At 39.5% G+C, this 21,794-nt stretch overlaps 1 protein-coding gene across 1 annotated transcript in view; it reads right to left on the bottom strand.

Moving 5' to 3' along the window:
* ppp2r5a (protein phosphatase 2, regulatory subunit B', alpha isoform) overlaps positions 1-21,530 on the bottom strand; it is a 39,886-nt gene extending 18,356 nt beyond the window's left edge. The window contains exons 1-2 of the mRNA XM_070925389.1: positions 20,495-21,530; positions 4,073-4,269 (exon numbers count right to left, since the gene is read on the bottom strand). Of these exons, the coding sequence (XP_070781490.1) occupies positions 4,073-4,269; positions 20,495-20,642 (345 nt within the window). The 5' untranslated portion in view covers positions 20,643-21,530. The remainder of the gene's footprint in view (positions 1-4,072; positions 4,270-20,494) is intronic.
* Positions 21,531-21,794: the final 264 nt, after the last annotated feature.

Genomic DNA, 21,794 nt, shown 5'->3' with positions numbered 1-21,794 from the left:
AGAGCTATTATCAACCCCGCTTTCTGAAAGTGCAGCTGCTATTTGTCTAACCTCATTCAGAAGCCTGTCTGTAGTGCAGACACTCGGCTCTGAACCGGGTTTCTCTCGAGCTCGACCCGTGTCCCTCCGTTCTGCCCTGAATAGATACACAAGATTAAGAAAGACAACTGACAATACCTGTGCACCAGCCGGAGTCTTGCATTTAAACTACCCCAGCCTTAAAAGCCCAAGAGGCCACTAATGTGCAATGTGCAAGCAAGCTATTACATGTTAAGTAGCTCATTATCCAGTGGATGACCTGTTGCTCACACACTTTCATTTGTGCAGTTTTCTGGCTGCAGGTTTTCTGCCACATCGTGATTGAAAAAGTGTAAAAACAGAATGAAAGCATATTTTACTCAAATAAACACACACCAAAACTGAACGCAAATTAACAGCATCCGATATTTATTGCTTCTGGTTAAAGTGATTTATGATTTATGTTACTATATTTATGATTTATAATATAATTGCATTAGAGTGAGCATAACTCACTAATCACTTTGATTTTTATTACTTTGGACTGCTGACATCAGAGGATTTGCTGCTATGTTTACTGTCTGTGTTGGCACATTGAAAAGTGAATCATGCCATGTTGCAGAAAGAGCACAAAATCCCATATATCCACTCTGTGTTTACCACAAGGTCCAATGTTTATATTTAGGAAAAATCCACTCTACCTACTACTCTACAGACATGGGAAATGTGAAATTCAGAGCAGTGTATCAGCATGATGGTAAAACTAGGAAAATAAGACCCAGTTTTTGTTTATTTGAGCTATTTGTGTTTGCTATGCTTGTTTGTAGCGCTTCGCTGCTTTACCATCTCCTGACAAGGTGAAGGTACAGAGCTAGTACTTACTTAAATTCTGGTGTTATTAGCAGCCACAACTGACAACAGCCATAACTCTCAGGGCAGACTCTGCATTTGAAATTAAAAATGATGTCCTTGCTGTGTGTTTTTGGAAGCTTTAAGGGTGGGTCTGTCACAATAACAGAGTACATGTTGCTAATACAGACTGCATCTTAAACACAGATGTTGCACCAGTTTAAACATTGGCATTAAGTGTAAGGTGGTTGACACTGTTAGCTGTCAACTTCATATTTACCCTCCTACTCCATATTTGCATTGCCTGTGGCAACAGTACCCGAAGCTTACACTGCCAGGGAAAACTTATTTGCTATTACTTGTTTCATTTTTTTGGCATTTCTGATGACAACTCAAGCGCCGTCATCGTTTATGACTTTTATCTTGTAGTGTAATTAGACATCTGCACCACACAACAAGTGCAGTTTAAAGACAAATTAATCCACAAAATATACATTTAGCACATGACAGCTGCACAATAGTGCTGTTTGCTGAATGTGACAGAGGGCTATTGTGGTACTTAAGAAATGTTAGCACTAAATGTGTCTGAATGGTGCATTTGTATTAAGGCAGACGCATGTCAATTAATAAAGCTTCTGAATTTACATTTAATGAATATGTAGGCAGGGAAAATTATTAACTTTCTCCTCTCACTGTCCAAATTAAGGAAGCAAGTACTTAAATAACCTATTCGGGGCCCTATTTACATATCTACATATTCAGCACTCCGACCGTTTATTTTCCTGACCTTTCCTGAAATTCGTTTTGCCCCTCTGTGTAATGTTTTGGTGCCCCGTGCAGAGTGCACGGTGCACAGGTGGGAGCCTTGTTCAAATGACGCAGCGCAAAGCGAGCTGTTGGTAGTCTTAAGAGTTGGCGCTGAGAACAGACGTCTCAGAGCCACGTCCGTTTCTGGCGCAACGTCACTCCGTTGCATAATAGAGTTGTCTTGTGCAGCTGCAAAATGTGAAAGAACAGACGGTTTGTGAAATCCTCTTGTTCCCTCAGAGAGGAGGAGGTTGACATAATTTTCAGCTCTGTGTGTCCAGTACATAGACAGGTCCAGTATGTGGTTAGCATAGCTTAGCACAAAGACTGGAAGCAGGGGGGAAATGCAAGCCTAGCTCCATTTAAAGTGAAAAAATCTGAATCCTAAATAAACTGAATCCAAAATCAATAGTTTCAAGGGATGACATAAATTACAGACCATCAATACTCTGCAGACTCCTGGACTCAGCTGTGGACATGCTGACTTGTATCCATGATGATAATCTGCTGTGTGGAGTGAATCACTGACTACAGTACTGACTGATGTGTTCTCAATGTAGCACATGAGTCATTATTGAACTGTAGGAGGAAACTAGGCTGCTCCATCAACACAGATCTATACCATGTTGACCAAAGATACTTTCAAACTGACTATCGTGTAACAAGATTCCTGCGACAGCCAATGTGTTAATAACTCAACCATGACCTTCGCCAAGTCGGCCCTGCGCTCTGACCTTTCTAGTGAATGCACACATGGAGGTACCGTACTTTATCTACAGATAAGAGAATATTACTTAATATAAAGTGTCATTTTCACATACAATTGTGACTGCAACAGGTGACTTTCTGATGAGTTGCAATGTTGACTCCCATGCGTGGTGAGTGGATTTTTCCAGATTTCTAAAAATACACTTGATTCATGACGGCAGATAACAATCACACCAGACGAGGATGACAACCACAAATAGCACAGAATCACTTGCAAATGTATTGTAACATAGGTTGCCATGTAAATAATAATGGACGACACAGACATAATGTGAGAAGACTCCTGGCTTTTAAATATATGTTTGATCTAATGCTTTAAATAATGATAATTCAAGGAGGAACTTTTTAATGTTTGTGTAACACTGAAGCAACGTCCTCAGGATTTTAAAGTTGTTTCATGTCCTCAAAAACTCCGCACACCTGAATATGTTATAGGTGCATCAGAGGAAAGTACTATTTTTTCTGATGAAGGTCGAGCAGACCAAAACATCGTAAATAAATAAATAGCAGTATGACAGTGTGCAGGAATCTTTTTATAATGAATGTGTAGGGGGAAAAAAACAATCTCCCGGGGCTTGAGGATGTTACGTGACCTGCATTAGCAAAATTGGCCCACAGAGGAGCACTGCTTCTTGGGGTTTGGAAAAGGGACTGAGACAAGGGAGCTAAAGAGAGAGTACAATCTTTTCAACAAAGAATAGTGTGTATGTGGTTTGTTGTGAAATAGCTACAGGAAGTCTTGTGTGATAGACATTGGCTTTAGCTTAATGTAGGTTATTTAGGTTTAAACTGAGGTTATAAATTGGTCTAAATCTCAAGTAAATTCCTTAAAGACTAAAGTCAGTGGATTCATTTTACACAGTGAATAAGACGACGGTTACAGCAGTAAACCTCAAACCTGGCAAACATCATTAAGGCTAGCAGTATTTCTCCCTGTACTGTGGCTTGGTTTATAAAAAATTAATGGGTGGGTGTCATCATATAAGCTTTTCAACAGCAGCTAGTAGACAACATAAGTAACGCAGACAGACAACACACATTACTCTCAAAATCAAACATGTTTTTGGGAGAAAATTAACATTAAAAAGAGCAACCAAAGTGGTGTCAGTTTGTACATTGCAATGTTGGAGATAATGAAAACTCAAAATCCAACTTCTTGACTCCAATCCGCATGCACTGTATTCAGTGGGTAATGACGTGGGTGAGAGAGAGAGAGGAGGAAAGAAATAGACTAGAAAACTTCAAATTCACCAAATATATTTGGCTTTCCCTGTGTTTACACTGTGGATTTTGTGGTTAAATGGAGCCAGTATGGTAAGGGGTTTGGTATGAAGATGGTAACATGTTCCTCTCATGCTGCCGACATGGCACACCCTGTCTAGACACACGATCAGCCTCCATTTTTTAATCCTGCTCAAGTGCACAGGATGTTACACGGTGACACAGAGAGGAGACCTCTTTGCTGTTTAATAATAAACACTGGAAACAGCTCATAACTTCACACTTTGGAATTAATTGATGCTGCTGTTGCTGCTATGGGTTTATTTTCTAAATCTCAAAAAAGGCCACACAAATTTAGAGAAATACCAAAGAATTTAAACCCCCTTATAAGTGTGTCCTCACTCCTCACCATATCAGTGATCTCTGGGTATGCAGATTCCACCAGCACCCCTCTGTTGGTGGAGACGTAGTCCACAAGCTCGTTAAGCGTGGCCCTCTTGATCTCCTTGCTCTTCAGGTCCGTCACAGAGTCCAGGAAGTCAAAGAGCATGCAGCACTGCTGGAGTTTCTGGGTAAACAGCTCCTGCTGCTCTGTGGAGGGGGCATCTGGAATTACACAAAGGAGAGGAAACACACTGAATCATTGCTTGTTTACAGTAGAAAGCACAATCCAATGCTCTATGGAAACAGATTACAGATGAGACAGGAGGGGATGACAGCTGCGACCGTTCCCCTAGGTGGTGTGATTTGCTTGTGCAGAACAGTAGGAAGTGTAAGGTAGCGTATTTTTTTAGGGCATGGGCTAAGACACATTTTTGTTTTTAACATCCCCAACTAATTGAAATCCTTAATTAACAGGATTAAAGACACTTTGACTCTAAAACAATGCCTTCAAGGGTCTTCAATTGTTCCAGTCTGCTGGTTTATTGCACAGCTACATATCTCACTAAACTGCTGGACAAACAGGCCGACAGACACAATGCACTGATGTATTTTGCCACACACAGGCAGCCCAGTCATTCTCGGCTTTGATTGTAAAGCCTTTTATGGATTAGACGGTGAGTGCGTTCAGGGTTATTAGAGCTGTCAAACTTGACCCCAGCTGAGCTATAAACAGCATTTGGCAGCCGTCCAGAAATGCAGTGACACACTGTACAGTGATGTTCTGTTCCAACACAGCTGCAGACACAGGACTCTTTCTGTAACGGTAGCAGAAGGACACGGTTAAGTGAACCAACGCTGCAGGTCTTATTTACAACACCTCGAGAACCAGACACCCGACAGGTCGGGTTACGCAAACATAGATGCCATCTATGACACTTGTCGACATTGAGGCGCTGATTAATGCCTAAAATTTATGACTAAAATGCCCATTTTTGTGTAAATTACTCTAAAGTAAATATATTTGGATCGTTTTAGTTTATTTTAGTTATTCATCAGCAACATTAATACTGTTTCCCATCTCTAACAGAACTTGAGCGGCATGCATGTGATGTGAAGTAGTTCTCAGTATACATTACTGTCCTAAAACATAATAGAGCTAAAACAATTAGTTGATTAATTGATTTGTCGATCGGCTGTAAGATTAATTGGCAACTGTTTTGATAATTGATACTGACTAATTGTTTGAGTAACCTCAAATGCGCTGCTTTTTGTTGTTGTATATGAGAGTCGACTGCATATCTTTAAGTTTTGAACTGTTGGTCTAAAAAACAAGCAATTTGAATGTCATTTTTGGCTCTTGGGACAAATAGATTAATCTATCATAAAAAGAATCGTTTGTTGCAGCCATAAAACACACAAACACACTTGTGCACTCACACTCCCGTGCTACAGAGAGTGTATTTTAACAGCAAAAGGAGAGTAGTCAGGGTGAGAAGTGTCAGAGTTTCTTATTGAGCGATATTATGCAACTGAAAAGGCATTACCCATAAAATGGGCACAAGGCACAGTCAGACACAGCCACAAAAAAAAAAATCACAATGACTTTCACACCTAGTGAAAATGTTCCAGTGGTGCTGACAGCTGACGAAGTACTTACGCAACTGAACTCTACAGGTCAGACCACTGGCTGCTGTTCTGAGTGAACTCAATATGTTAGTGTAACTACAGCGAGCTGACATGTTAACGCACTACTTTGCCTTAATGCCAATTTTCCAAAGTATCGAATCTCAAAGGACTCCATACTCAAAAGGGCAGACTGAATACCGGACTGGAACAAGAAAGGAAAAAGGACCATGCTGCCCCTGCGGCCTGATTGTGCTGTTATTAATATGACACATGGGTGGCTCACATTTCTTCTTCTAAGCTCTTCTCTTTTTGGGGATCTTGAATATATTCTTCTCTCTAAAGCATGCTCCACAATGCCTTCATGATAAGTCATGGTCAGGCATAAGGAGACAAAATTAGCATCCCTTGCTGCTTCATGGAAACAAAGCAGGCAACATATTCACATATTCAGTTTTCTGTATGATTTCTGAGTAACCAGAGAGTATGTAAAAAATCATTGTATATCTTAATGAGGAATTGTCTTTATCCCCCCAAGAAGAGCGATGGCTGGGCCTGTTAGAATCTGACATGTAGATGCTTTTTTCCAATGTGAAGCTATTTTTGCCTTGCGGACACACATTCATTAGTGCACAAATTCCTCAGGGTGCTCAGCAAGGAAGGAAAATATTTCCATTTGAACTATGAGGCATTGTACGAAAACAAAGAATAAACCATTTGGGACATCAGATAGAAATTAATCAAGCTGCATGGACTTTTGTTTCAGAGTGGGATACTATGGTGAGGAAATTTTCCAACTGGTAAATAAACTCGTGACCACACAGGTGTTACCGATTACGCCAGACATTTTACAAGAAAAGATATTCATCGATGGCACTCAATATTTTTATCTTGGCATCACAATGTGGCTGACATTAGAAGGAAAATAAGGAAATGCATTTAACAAAAGTACCCTCCCTGTACTGCATATTCTGAACTGCTGTATCTTACACAAAGCTTCAGGAATCACTTAAACAATTATCTGGATGCAATAACATGCAATTTCATAACCACACACGGACACGAGTAAGAAAGTAGCAGAGTTCAAAGGAGACACAGATACAGCACAAGATGTATAATTATTCCTTAGAGTGAGTTAGAGTAAATTATTCACAAATGCACTTAACTGTGTCTCTGTTGATCCCTGCTGGTGTTGCTGTCTTATAGTTGAACTACTGTATCTTGAGTATAAATGCCTCCACTGAGAGGGGCTCTGTAACTAGAAGAGCCCTGAATTACAGGTTTCTCCATTCATTACTGACTTTTTGAATATCTTAAAGATTATAGCATGACCTCAAATGACAAACACATGAAGGATCACTTCGCCCAAACAGCAATTGAGCACAGAAGCCATTAGATATTGTTTCAAGTGAAATGTAATAAAACAGAATTCACAGGATGCACAATTATTTGAGTAGTCATCACCCACAGGCTTCAACCATGCTACTCACAACATCTACTCCTAGTCCTAAAATATGCTGCAGCTTTCCCTGTTGTTGTGTGAAACAACTTGATGTAAAAAGAAACATAGCAGCTCATCTGCTCTGTATTTAGCGACACCAGACTCTAGATGTTGCCAACCGCTGTCATGAAGAAACCAAATGTTACACAAGCTATTCAGTCATGATATTTTCTGGGTTTTATTTCATGCTGGTCATATTTTTCAGCCTACTGTAAATGGGTGAATACCACATTGGTGCATCACTATGGGACAAATACTATGTTGGGGTTTGTTAAGTAACATACTTGTAGAACAAAGCATGTTTGGCAGGCTGCACAATGCTGTTGTTATTTCCTCATCTTGTTCATAGCACTTCCCTATATCGTCGATTTTATAAAAGTACAATATTTGAGACACAGGAATTAAACAATTGAGTTTTGACTGAATGATGCACAGTGGTTTCTCAGAAACATAAACTGTATAAAACACGTCAGAGATCAGATTTGATGACAAAAACAGGAAATATGATCTTAGCTCTACAACCACAGCAAAGAGAGTTTATAGGAAATGCGCCGTGAATTGTCCAAATAACCACATACAGATGAGCAACAAATTAAAGGAAAAGACAGAATAAACGAGAGGAGAAACATGACAAATGCTCTCTACAGTCATTATCAATATCTTTTAAAAAGGTCCCATATTATGCTCATTTCAGCTCTATATTTTTATTCTGGGACTCCACTAGAGTAGCTTTGCATGATTCACAGTTTAAAAAAAAGCCCTTATTTCTCTTATACTGGCCCTTCATGCAGCCCCTCAGTTCACAGTCTGTCTGAAACGAGGCGTTTTAGACAAACTGAACAACCTCCAAAATATTGAAGAGTAATCCTGAGCAGAGCGCTCCAATAACTCCGACAGACTGAGCGTGTCCCTGTACTTGGTGGGTGTGGTGTGATTGGAGCAGATGACCTGCTGGGGGCAGTGACTGTAGAGTTGTGACATCACAACCTTACGGAAGTCCTGACGACTTGTTTAAAGGCACAGTATCTGTGTGCATTTCTCCTTGGACTGAGCGTTTTGATACTGTGATTTTCACAGTATTGATACAGCACCTAGACCTGCTTTATAATGAAGCAAGACATGGAAATCTGACTTGATACAATATGGGACCTTTAAAAGGAATGGTGTTCATCCTGTCAGTAGAGTCCTGAGACTTATATACGACAAGGAGCAGTGAGGCTGTTCTGGTGGTCGGCAAGACACTTTACAGTACGTTGGTTTTTCCTTTAATTCAAGTACAGAATTCTACTGTGCTATAAACTTCCTTATTGCTATTATCCTAACATTTTAATAAATGTGTGTAAAATAAATCTACACACAATACCTCACAATGACAAAGCAAAAACATATTTTCAAATATGACAACAGGTGTGTTTTATAGACATGCAGTATCTCTTTAGACCGGGACAGGATAGGAAACAGATAACAGTATTGCAGAAGGCTATGATGAGAGGAGTTGAAGAGTAAGTATTATTAAACTGCACACATTTCTGTGAGTGATGGGTTGAAAATAAATGTCCAATATTCCATGAGGCTAACAACCCTTCCAGCACAGAGTGCATAATTACATGTATCCAGTGATATACAAGCATGAAGGCTCTCACTATACACAGTGGGATTTTCTATGAGGTGTTTGGAACTTGGACTTTCTTGTAATCCTTCATATCCACAGAAATTCAACTAGGCCAAACAGGCAGGTGCTCATGAGCCTCCAGTATGAGCCTCCAGCTGAATGGCTTACAAACCCTGATGAATAAATAGACTCCTGCTGAGGAACTCCCATCCAAAAAGATGGCATTAACAAGCCTGTACAAATGATGCTTAACTCTTAGCTTAACTGAACCCTTAGCTACTCTTTTTGTACCACAGCCAGGTTTCAAGTACACTTTGGTGAGTCTGAAACTGTGAGGCAACACAGGAATGTCCACAAATAAGCTATTGTGACAATGTGTGTTTGAGGCCCATGGCTGCATGCACATACACAACTGCAAACAGGAGACATTTCTATAACTTGTGTGTTGAGTTCAGACAGATGTATTTTACTGGACTGGTATTTAGAAAGGCTACATTTGACTAAATAAGATCCAACTCTCAGGAGACCTGAAAAAATATGAAAGAAATTTGCTTTAAGTTCCCATAATCCATCAATGTGGAAGCAAAACTTTTCATAGAGTTGATCATAAGCCAAACTCTGTACTGAACAGGTAGGCCTCAAAATGCAAACTGCAACATGCAGGCTGGCACAACTAAAATACCAATACTATTCCATTTGTACAGAAATGTAATGTTCAAAATGGTAGCCAGCTTTATCAACACAACCGTAAAACAATAGCCACATCATCACTCCTGAAATGTGTGTTGCATGTGAACAGAAAGCAACACTGTACATGAGAATGGTGCAGTTATGCAACCATTTTCCATTTAAGCATCCCTTGTTTCACTGCCCCAATGACTGATGTGTTGTGCCCTGAATAGTGAATAGTGTCCTGCTGCTTTCTACTGCAGCAGAGGGCAACGGTCATTGAAAACAGAAATGCATCATTCAAAGGGTCCATTTGTGGCGATTGTGCAGTTTTTCCCCCCAACACAAGCAGGATTACATGACTTACTTTAAAGTTAAAAGATAAATTGCAATGATAAACTTTTTTTATTAATTACATGCTGCAGTATAAAAGGACAAACATTAAAAAATAGAAGAACGTATTTTTCAGACCTATGATAGTTTCACACAGTGCAGTTAGAGTTAAGTGTCTGACCTTGATTTGCATTTTGATTACCACTGTTCAGTCGCAGCAGTACTTGGCATCTCTTTTCAATTTAAAATGTGGTTAAATAGAAGGAAACTACTGTCTCAATGTATAATCATCTTTCAAATTGTAAAGAAATGTTTTAAATCTCAGTATTAAGGCTTACCGTTTACATAGATTCGTCTCACTGTGGCTTTGGCACAACTACAAGGACAGATTTGTAGTGTGAACAAGGAAAAATAATCACCATGATGGTAGAAACACTGGGGGTCTTGACCTATTCACAGTTAAATATACAACAAACATATTTATGTTATACCTCAGAAATCCTGCTTTACACTAATACCTGCCCTTTTGGTGCCCATCAACATTTCATAGAACTATAGCCAAGCAGAAAGAGACCAAAACAAACTGAAGAAAGTATGCAGGTCAGGTGACCTCTGAACACTGACAGATTAGTCCTGCATTCTTTATCGCTCTACATTTAGTTCAGTTCACTTAGATTTTCCTGCACTGCCACAAATGTACTCAGTGTTTCTGCAGCCTGTCCAGTGTGATGACAGATAATTGACAAATAGCTAAATGGCTGCTACTAAAATGTGATTTAACTATATGCCACAGAAAGAAAAAAAACAATCATTTAAATAGAATTACGGTTGTTTTGTTGTATTGATGACGTATACTGAGTTGACTGCTACAGACCTACTTAGATATACGTTCATGTCTGCCTGGGAGGTTCAATCCAGAGAGAAAAAGTCCCCTGACTAGTGCTAACAACATTTCTACTCATGCATATTTTACTGTATTTAGGGTGTTTTCCTGTGACTTGAGAGAGCTTTACAAACCCCCTCTTCTTCCTTCCATAATTTTGGCATACTCAACCATGGAAACCTAAGGGAGGTAAAGAGGCCTTTGCCAAACAAGCATTACATTTCAAGTGAAAACTGGATAAACTAAAAGGGTTTCATATTTGGCTGTAACTTCCGCAGCACCAGTAGGAGATGACAGTAAAAGCCCTTGAGTGCTCTTGTTAAGGCTCCAGTATTGTCTGCACTGGTTGGGATTGCATTCCTGCCTATTAGACAGACATATCGTCTTCACAACCGAGATGTGAGGAAGAGAGAGACATAAGAAAATTAATGAACGAGTCTTTCTGGTATCACAACACTGAAAAATCTTATTAAACACATGTGAAGTGCTTCAACATGTACAGAATATGACTGGTGAATTGTGAAGAAAAAAAAACAGGAGTGACAGCCTGTAGGCCATGTGTGACCATTAATGCATGACAGGAGTGATGCCACACTGCTGAACTGGTTGGGTAAGATGGCACTGCATGCACCATTTGATTTACACTTGTCTCCACATTTGTTTGGAGTCCACATTAAAGTATGCTGGCACAACAGCAACTGAAAGCAGCTTAAAGAATCTCCAGAACAGTTTTAATGTAAACTGGAAATGTCAGAGAGGTAAAGAAAATATTATGACCATGGTACATTTAATGCACAGTATCATATGACCTGTGAGTGGATACAAAGCAGTGCAGACTGAAACCAAAAGATTAAAATGAGGACTGCTAATGGGAAAAAAAACCCTTAAAAAATAAACATTTGCCTTTAATTATAGTTTAAAAGACATGATATGATTTCAACTGGTAGCACGGCGCCATTTATATTCTTTTTAAATAAAGTACTGTATCTACCACAATCTAACATTTATTATTTCTCCTCTTAGAGAGCAACAGTGTAACAGTGAATAAAGTCCCAATGAGACATTTATACAAAGCAATAAAAGAGGTAAAAGCACAGCACTTCTGCAGTGATTTCAAGCCTAATCCTGACACCAATATTTTTCATTCCAGATAACAGACATTTTGTTAGCTTTTCTGTAGGTTTGCTAGAAGGGTGTGTTTGTGTGTATAAGAGAACATGTGGTCAACACATGTAGTGTTAGCCCGTCTGAAAAAAATGTTGGGCCACATGCATAAACGTGTATTGATTCAGAACTAAGAAATATGAAAACAAGCTTTCAGATGTCGAACTGAAAAACTAACCTGTATCGTTGTCAATGGAGCAGGTGATAAGGCAGAATTTACTATCATATTAATATGGAAAATGTAGGCAAAATCGTGGTGTGCTGTGTGGTGTGCTGTTCCCATTATGAATTACCTCAGAAAAAAGCTAGTTTATATCTCCAATTTGCTCGGAGTCTAGATTTAAGCATCATTTTGTAAAACAAGATAATTTACATAAATTAGGCATGATAAGGCAGACAATAGTGATCTAAACATCACCTATTAAAACAAACTCATGCACATTGCACATTTTCAGCTTTCACCAATCAACCAGATACGCAACAGACTAGAGTTAACATTATCAAACAGACATTTGGTGCAGATGTGAGAAATACGTACAGCAATGGCAACTACTATGAGGAAAATAAGGTTAAAACAAAACTCTAATTAATCCATTATCAAATGTCTTCCTCTCTCAGGTGAAAGGTGGGAGGGTTACATGGCGAGGTGATCGATGAACTAAGGCTCACTTTTTCCAAACAGTCACGTTCAAATTCAAACGAACACGTAATTAATTCGAATTAATTTGATGTGTGGCCAGCGATGTCCATCTGTGGGTGGTCAGAGAGTATCTTAAGTACAGTCTATGTTTTCCAGTGTGGTGTCATACGGCTGCACTATGTGTATTGAGTAGACAGAGGTTGAGACGAGGTTGTACAGTTGACGTTTCTCCACTCTTTTCTTGTGCCTCCGCTGCCTCATTTGGATAGCAAGCTAGCAGGTGAGTCCACAGATTTGTTGTTGTTGGGGAGTAAACCAGCTGCTTTTTACAAAGTTGGCAAACTGCACCATTTCGGTTTGTAATTTTGCCACCCTAGTGTCTTCCTCAAGTATTATTTATTAGCTTAGTTTACTGAGAGGTCAATAGGGTATGCAATAGGTCAACGCTCTCTGCTGGACCACAAGGCTAGCTACTTCAAGCTGTCTGTCGCACTTACAGACTTACATATTGAATTTGAACAGGTCCTTCCAATTCAAATATTTAATTGTTTCCCCACGTTCAAACAAAAGTTCAAATTTCGAATAAAAAGGTGACCGCCCTAATGGCAACTTTTCCCATTATGTGCCCCTGGTGTCTGTAATCATCAGGCCACTCTGATCTGGACTAAATGGTTGCATGAATGGCAAACTGCAAACAAGTGCAATCAAAGAACATAGCATGGGACATTAGAAAGGCAATCATAGCAGTAAACTGAATGCTGTTGTCTGCTAATCAGCCTCCAACAGAATGCTAATAAGTAACTGCTGTGGCTAATAGGTTTGTTTACCCAACTGGGAGCTTCAGTAGTTAACCAGCTACCATTCAGAGGTGTTTCAAGATCATGTTTAACTAGACAGAGTGACAATTGAAGGCAAGATTTTGTACTCAAACTAGACTCAGAGTCAAAGGGCATAAAAAGTTTCTTTCCCTAATTCCAGTTATGTGTAATTATGAACATAATGTTCCATCAGGTATTGACTACAAGTCCAAACTAGTGAAAACAAGAGGGCTAGGTTAAGTGGGTTAGGTTCTGCGTAAGCTAGTTTCTAATTACAGGCCCATTCAACAACAAACACATTATCCAATGCTCACTTAAAAATGAAACCCACAAGTACAAAAGCAGAAAGCCAGAACTATTTTCTCTGTCCAGAGATGGTCAAAACATGAAAAGGGAAAAGAATCCTTGGAAAGAAATCAAACTCTTTTTTCGTGTGTTACAGTTGCTGAGAAAGATGAATGTCAGGCAAAGATAAGTCAATTACTGGGTAGGCAATCAAAAGAAAATTCAGCAACTTCTTTGTATGTCGGTTATTTGTCATTCTTCAAGCAAAAATGCCAAAAATGTTGATGGTTCCAGGTTCCAATGAACATATAGTTGCTTTTTAAAAGATAAAACGCATATTTGCATGCCAATAAAATAAATGGCAAAGAGATGAAGACAGGCATGCCCAAACGATGAGGAAACATTTCTGCAAGTATAATGAATGTTTGAGAATGTGCTTTGCCTTCAACACATTAGCTTTAGCTGTGGTGAGAAACTCAAAACCACAACTAAGACGTGCTTGCCTGAGTCACTGATTAGTCGCTGTCCTAATAAGGAAAGCCAGTGGTGGAATGACATGACACGTGACATAACTGCATCTGTGTCAAGACATGGTTGCCATCGAAATTGTTCTGCGAGATAACTTTAAGGCAATGGTGGAAAGGTTGCATTTGCTATATTTTGTACCAAGCTACATACAATTTACCTTAAATCAAATCCAGAAATTGTACAGCACCTGTCGTGACAAAGTGGAGCAAACAGTAGACAAGCACACACAAAGCGCACTGTAATGAGCTCTTAAATTCTGTTATGTATGAAAATAAGCATCCGTAACCACTGTGAAGTACTTGAGAATATTGTAACTTTCACTTCAGAGAGAAAGAATAAGTACTAGCCCACATTTTTGTCCTTCATTTAAAATTACATATTCAATTTATGAAGGGGAAATTACATACTATGGTATACATCTTCACCACCCATTCCATGATAAAAATGTATTATGTAATGACGCCCAGCCCTAGTTGCAGCTGGTCATTATGGGAGCACAGCTTCACACAACCCACATCTTCAGCCAAAACAGACTGCCAGCACAAAATAAAGCCGAGGCAGCAGTTTTGTGCAAAAAGGTAGACGCAGAGCCTAACCTGCCAGAGGCCAAAATTATGACACTGACAGCAATGCAAACGCCATCACAGAAACTTCACGCTTCACAAAAGCCTTGTCCCTTTTTTCCTGCAAAATGATTTATTGATTTGCCATCTGCTGGCAGACATGAAGGAAACACGCTTGTCAATCAATAGGCCAACAGTGTTTGCCATGAACAGACATTGATGAGATGTTGTTAAAGGTTGCGATAATCAAAACTGGCAAAAACTCAGATATTTAGGCTGCAACTAATGATTATTTTAATTTTTGATTACTCAGTTAGGCTATAAAATGTCAGGAAATAGTGGAAATGTCCATCAAAATTTAGTCCAAGTTGAAGATGAAAATGATTTGCTTGGTCGAATCAACACTTAAAAAGGAGCAAAACTACAGGTCTGGAGGTTCAAGCTCTGGAGGCGGAGAAGTGAGCTTACCAGACTTCTGTAGGCCGCTCCGTATCTCTGCTTGAAGTTAGCGGCCCGTAGCTACATTAGCCTCTATTACCATAACAAACGTGAATCTTTAACTGAACAGTCGGCAGTTGAGTTGCATTGCGGGTAATGTAGATGCCAGGTTTAACCAAATAAGAAGAATGTGTGAAATAAAAAACACAAATCTCTAATTTGGCTGCATCCATTTTAATACTTTTTTTTTTTTTTTTAACTGTCCAACAATGTTGTAGGAGGTGTTTGCTAAAAACACAGAATAAATGAAGGAGTAAGAGAGGATAAATAAAGTAGTTGTCAATCAATAGATTCAATAATTCAATAGATATTCTTTTCACCAGAATATAAACAAGGAAAGCAAAAAACTGAGGAAAAACCTTGACAAAAGAACACCAACCCTTGATATTCTGTGGAAACAAGTCATGGAAATTAAAATCAGTGCACTTTTCTACTGATTCTGTGACTGTACTGTACTTAGGCTATTGACAATAACCACAACACCACCCAGCTAGGAATGGCTCAGCTCAAAATTTCACTGCAGTGACAGAAATATCAACCTAAATGAAGCAGTCTGCATTTGGAAAGTAAAACATTTCCCTGGCTTGCTCTCAAGGCTTCTGGCTGTCATGGCAACAATGTTGGTCTCTGAGTGACTCATCTTTTCAGTGTCTATCACACAACAGGAGCTATAAGCAATCCAACCCATCCACTGCAGGAGAGATGAAGCATCTTTGCAGTCTACTATCTTTCAGGACCTGAAACCTACTGGCTGCAGAGATTTCCTTTCTTAGTCTAGTTACCCGAGGAACCAGGAATAGTGCTGATAAACTGAACATTGTAACTCTGTTAAAGTAGGCCAGGTAAGTATGTGCTCTAATTTGAGAAACCATGTTAAGATGCTTTCTTTACACTAATAAAAGGGGCTTTTGTTGCATGTTAACATTGTACTCTTATCACTTTTGGCTATGAGGCAACGGTGTAAACTGACTCAAACAGTGCATTTGGAAGATCCACATGCACCGACTGTTTTCTTCTTCCTAGAGGCGGGCCTCACTACTTGCGAGGGCCCCCATGACACGTGAAAGCTATCAATCTCAAAGACAACGGATAGATTCCTTCACAGAGATTCCCTTAAAGAAACGCCATAAATGTAAGTCATTTTGTCATTGAAACTGTCATTACAATAAAGTACATTAACACCGTTTGATAATAGCACACTAAAGAAATGTTTGTGCCACCTCAGCTGCTACTACTCCATCCTAGAAGAAACACCGGGATATTCTGTTAATTCTTTGGTTTTTAATAATATGGATACTTACATCTAAACCGTTTCAACAAATTAACACCAAAACATACAGTAATCCTGTGCATGTAGCCTATTTGTAACCACAGACTCATGTTCTGTATATGAATCATGAGTCATACAATCGTGTGCTACTATAGAACAGATGGTGAATCAATGCATTTAAAACAAGCTCGGACAACAGTAACTGGTCCTGAAAACATCCTCAATATAAGGCACAAATATAGGCCTTGGTGATGTAAGTAAGCAGAAACAGGAATTTATTACTTATAGTTTCCCTTTTATGAATACAGTGAAAAATACACTATCTTAAGTTTGAACATCCACAGTTACATGACAACTGAGAAAACTCCCTCTGCTGATGAAGACTTTGTGATACAGTCAAAAGCCCGAGAACAAGCACGCAAGTGGACGTTGAATTAAGATTGTTTTGTCAACCACACTACCTTTAAAATATTTCCGTGAGAGTAGGTGGTGAAGAGTTGTCTTACACGAGAACACTGTAACCTCCAAGGCAGGATATGCACATAAAAGGGTATGACTGAAGACACTGGGAAAACTGATCAATCTTTAAGTCCTTATGGTGGTCATTCACAACTGTGTTCCACTGCCACAGGAGAAAATATCAATCACATGCATCAATCTGTGGTGAGACACAAGACGCCAAAGAAACAAACAGAACAACAAATTTTCATTTTACAGAGGAGGACACATTTAGTATTCCACACATTTACTGTTCATGCTCAATAAATCCTGTACTTTTGTATTAGATAATGGCATTGTAACATTTGCTTATTATTATACTTCCATCTGATTATCATAGCTATGATTCAAACTGTCCCACCATTCATACGGGAGTTCTCCCCCTTTGCTGTAATTTGTAAAAGCTCTCTTGCAATGTTTCAAACTGATCCACTAACACAAAAGTCTCTGAACTTGTACAAGTGTAACTTTTAGTGAGAGCTTACCCCTCTGGTGCTGTATCCTCAACACTTCCATGTACATCACATGCCAATAACTCCTTCACAGTAGACACTTTCCAGCCCAGCCAATAATTAATGACAACACTTATACAACTGCTCTTTTCATTTCTAGGAAAAGTGTTCACGCTCTTTACAAGTCTTTAAAAGCCTCCTACGTGACATCAATATAAATAACATTTCACTTGAATTATAGTCAAATACTCAAACCATTGACTTAAGAATGGCTTCCTGATTAGTGAGCTATCAAAACAATGGCATCCCGTAATAAAATGTACTTCATTATTTCATCAGCAAGTGTTTCATGACTTTGATGTGAAAAACCGCATGCAGTGTAATAAAATAATATTATACATGTTACATATTATACATGCCCATGTTGGGCAGACTCAACAGAATGATCAGGTGAATAATCAAAACAATCAAATCACAATCAAAAATAACTGAAATACTTATTCTATACCAGCAGTAGTCAACATGACACTGTGCACTGCCCTGGTTTGGGAAAATCCTACCAAGTGTTACAAACTCCTGCTGGAAAACTTTCCCTTTTACTTTCTGCTCTCTGTATGTATCTATATTTTCTATGATCCTTTAAAATCGTATGATGCCAACGCATTCATGATATATTTTGTTTTTAGCATCCTGAGAAGTTGCATCATGTTGAAAAGTTCCAACTACTTGACCAGGCAAGTCTTTTCTTACTTCAACGGTGCTCTTTCCTCCAGTAACATAAACACTGGTGATAAGCTGTTGAGGCTTGTCTGCATAAATGTTAGCAAATTAGATTTTATGATGGCAGTTTGAATTTGAAAAAAAAAAAAAAAGAAGACGAATATAAGCCATTCATAAGCAAAGGCTGTGAAGCGTCAATACCTTAAATTCATTTCTAGGGTGGGTCACGATAGGATGTTTCAAAATGACAAATATAAGACTAAAAATATGCAGTGAATATATATAATATTTCCACTTAGTGCCATATATAGTGTTGTGTTATCTCATTAATATACTGTAGATTAGTAGACAAAGTGCACAATATTTCCATTCCTCCGTATTATGCTAGCTTAATGTAAACAATGCAAGATGTATGCTGCACTCCAGTGAAATAACTTGTGAAAACATGTTTAAGTACAGGATGGAAATGCACAAATTGTTGTGAATGGAACTTAAATACACACGGTTGTAAGCAGGTTCAACTCAGTGCGATTTAACCGCAGGCTACAGGAAGACAATCAACAGGTATCTAGTTAGGTGCATGCTTAGATTTGTCCTGTTACCACAGTTTTTTTTTATGTATTACATGTTTAATGGCACAACATTTGGGCCAGGTGGGTCCAATTTAGTTTTGGATTCATTTCAGCTGCATAAAGCTGCCAGTTCTTGCCAATGCAGTTTTCAAACACAAATTTAACTGCTGCCAAAAGCATGTTAATATACTACAATGACCACTGATTATTGTATCTATAAAAACAGCATTTGAGCTCATACTAATCATGGTGTGTCGGTGTTGAAAATAAATTGCATGGGGAGAGTTTGAAACAGCAAGGAGTACAACATCCAAGTATAAAACATAACTCTACACTGGAGAAACAAACTTCCAACTTGCAGAAAACACTGCTAGGGTTCAGTATTCCACTTGACAGGTAGGGAACAGACTCCTTGATCAGGTCACATGCCAAACCTCACCAGACCTCCACCCCACATGTCCACCTACAACAGAGTAATGCATCAACTGACAACAGACTCTCCAAAGTGTGATACTGGCCACCCATATTATCCTGCACAGTGTCACATTTCATTTAACGCATTTTTGCTGTCCTGTTTTCTCCACTGGACTAGTTACCAGTGACATACATTCATTGTATGATGATAAGAACACACACATCACTTCAGGGTACAGATGAGCCCCAGAAAAACAAGCCGCAAACACTAACAAATCCTAAACAAACTATCTGGTATTCAACAGGTAGATGTAATCTTCTCAGGTGCATACCTCTTACAGGGTACCTTTCAGTCTTGTGAATTGTTGGAATACAACTGTAGATTTGTGAGTAAGCTTTAGTATCAGGTTTGGATCAAGTGGCTTGTGACCTGTAGGTTGCCATGTTCAAATTCTTAGACTTGCTGGGATGGTTTGGAAAATTTACAAACTAATGAGTTAAGCCAGCTGTTTGGTTCTTGGTTGAGGTGTTCCAGCAATCCTGCCTCTGGCACAGCACCACAGTTATAACTCAGCATGTTTGCACTGGAGATGGCTTTGCAACATCACAAAATGTAAACTTGTCAAGCCGTAGAGAAAGAATTACTGAGCCTTTTTTTTCAACTTTCTCTGTGTTGTCTTCACTAACAACAGTCTCTACCAGCATCAACATACAGGAGGAAAGCACAAGCAACCCATTCAGACCAATCACAAGTCTTGTGTTTTACACATTGTTTCACCATAGCCACAAACTGTAGTCACTTTTTTCCCAAAGGGACCTATCAACTCTGGAGATACCTTGAGATATACACCTTGACGCAAAAGCATAAATCCCTCTTAACTTCATCCTCAACATCACTCTCTGGATGGGCCTCTGCATGTCAATTCAGCCCTGACTGCTCCACTGAGGGTACTCTGTGTCTCTGTAAAAACACCTTGTAACTTGGAAGTAAGGCACAAAGACATTGTGATGCAAGGAAAGTAAACAAAACTGTTGACAAAACTCAGTATTGTGCACCAAGAAGACAAAACTGATGTGATGCCATTTTTTTCCCAAATGCCCTGTGGTCAACTTTTCCAGGCTGCTTGTGTAGAGGAAAATAAGCAAATAAGTGAGACTGAAATGTTTGGAGATGTGCCCACAACTCTTTTGATCACTGTGTCCAGCAGGTTTAATACATAGTGGTCCTGAGATGTATGCTGTGTGCAAAATGTGGAAAATATTTGCACAAATTGCTTTCACTTCGTTCATGTTTGCTGCAATTATGGTAATAGGCATGCTGAATGTAATTGCTGCGCACATAACACACTGGTTATGACAGATAGTCTATTTTAAGCGGCAGACCCCTTCATCCTCTTACCGTACCTTTAAGCTGCGGCAGCGGTGAAAGCTCAACTGGAGCTGTCTGAGTGCGGTACTGAGAAGAGCCTTGGGATTTTCTCTGTTTCTGGGCCTTCCTCATGGACTTTCTCGTAAACCCGTCCACTTTCTCGGATGCGGAGATGGCCGACATTTTGATGCATAAACTGGCGAAGACTTCAGACAAGCTATTATATCCCTAGGTCAAAAGAAAGGTTTCCTCTTCTGTTCCTACCGTTCGCATCAGCACAAAAATATGGAGCCAACTGCACGACTTGAAGCTCGTCCCCTGTCCAAGGCTTGTGTTATTCTGTATGATCCAACATGGTCGCTCGGTACTGGGGTTAGACTGTGTCCAAAGACTGCATCATTGGGGTAACTTGCTTTCTGAAATACGGGAGCAATCTTCAAAACACGAACCAGCCAGCCAAACTACAACTCATGACACTGCCCGCAGTACAACCCGGAGTTACCAACATAAGAAAATGATCGCATGAGTTTCTAAATTGTTTATGTTTTTTTACTGCTTAGTCGTGTTTGCAAAAGGTCTACCTGTTGCAAAACGTATGAAAGACATTGTCATAAAGAAGTTGCCTGAAATAGTCGTCGAGTCCTGCCAGTAGCAAACTACTGTACAGCTAGGCTGCCAGCTAATGTACCTAGCTAGCTTGCTGAAATTAGCTGACGTTAATGTTTGCCACTACAACAGTTTGCACCGCTGTTGAGGGAAAAAAAGTTAGAAAAGATGGTTGCCCCATTCAATTCACGTAGTTCTTCGTAAAAACTCCGAGTCCAAGTATTCAAGCAGTGCTCTTGATCCTAGTTAGACTTCCGCTGAGTGTGTTTTCAGAAGAACTATCCGCGATCGACGAAGTTCAATCTCGCTCGACGACCGTGTCTCATTTAGCACTTAAAAGTTAGCCGTGTCCACATCAGAGCGACTTCGTCTTAACTACATTCCTCGCTGGATATAGAGCGGTGGTTTTGTTTTCACGGCCTCCGAAAACATCGAGCATTCTTAAATACAACAAATTACTAGACGTCGTGCTGAGTGGCAGCCATAAAAACACTCCCAGTACAGCCGTTCCGTCGTTGTCTGCCTGACTTCGGTGGACTGCAGAGCCTGACGGGGTACGTCACTGAGTGACACCTCTAACGGCCAATCACAAGCAGAAACTTAAAAAAAGGTAAACTTTTTAAACCAATCAAGTTGCGCAGACGGCGTGCCGTGAACATGTGACGTGTGAAAACAAATACGTGACGTTGTACGATTGAATGAGGAGTGGCAGATGTAGTAGGAATAAGG

Source organism: Enoplosus armatus, chromosome 19 (genome assembly GCF_043641665.1).
Source record: "Enoplosus armatus isolate fEnoArm2 chromosome 19, fEnoArm2.hap1, whole genome shotgun sequence".
Lineage (NCBI taxonomy): Eukaryota > Metazoa > Chordata > Actinopteri > Centrarchiformes > Enoplosidae > Enoplosus > Enoplosus armatus.
The sequence above is the reverse complement of the archived record's forward strand: the minus strand, read 5'-3'. Positions and strand labels throughout refer to the sequence as shown.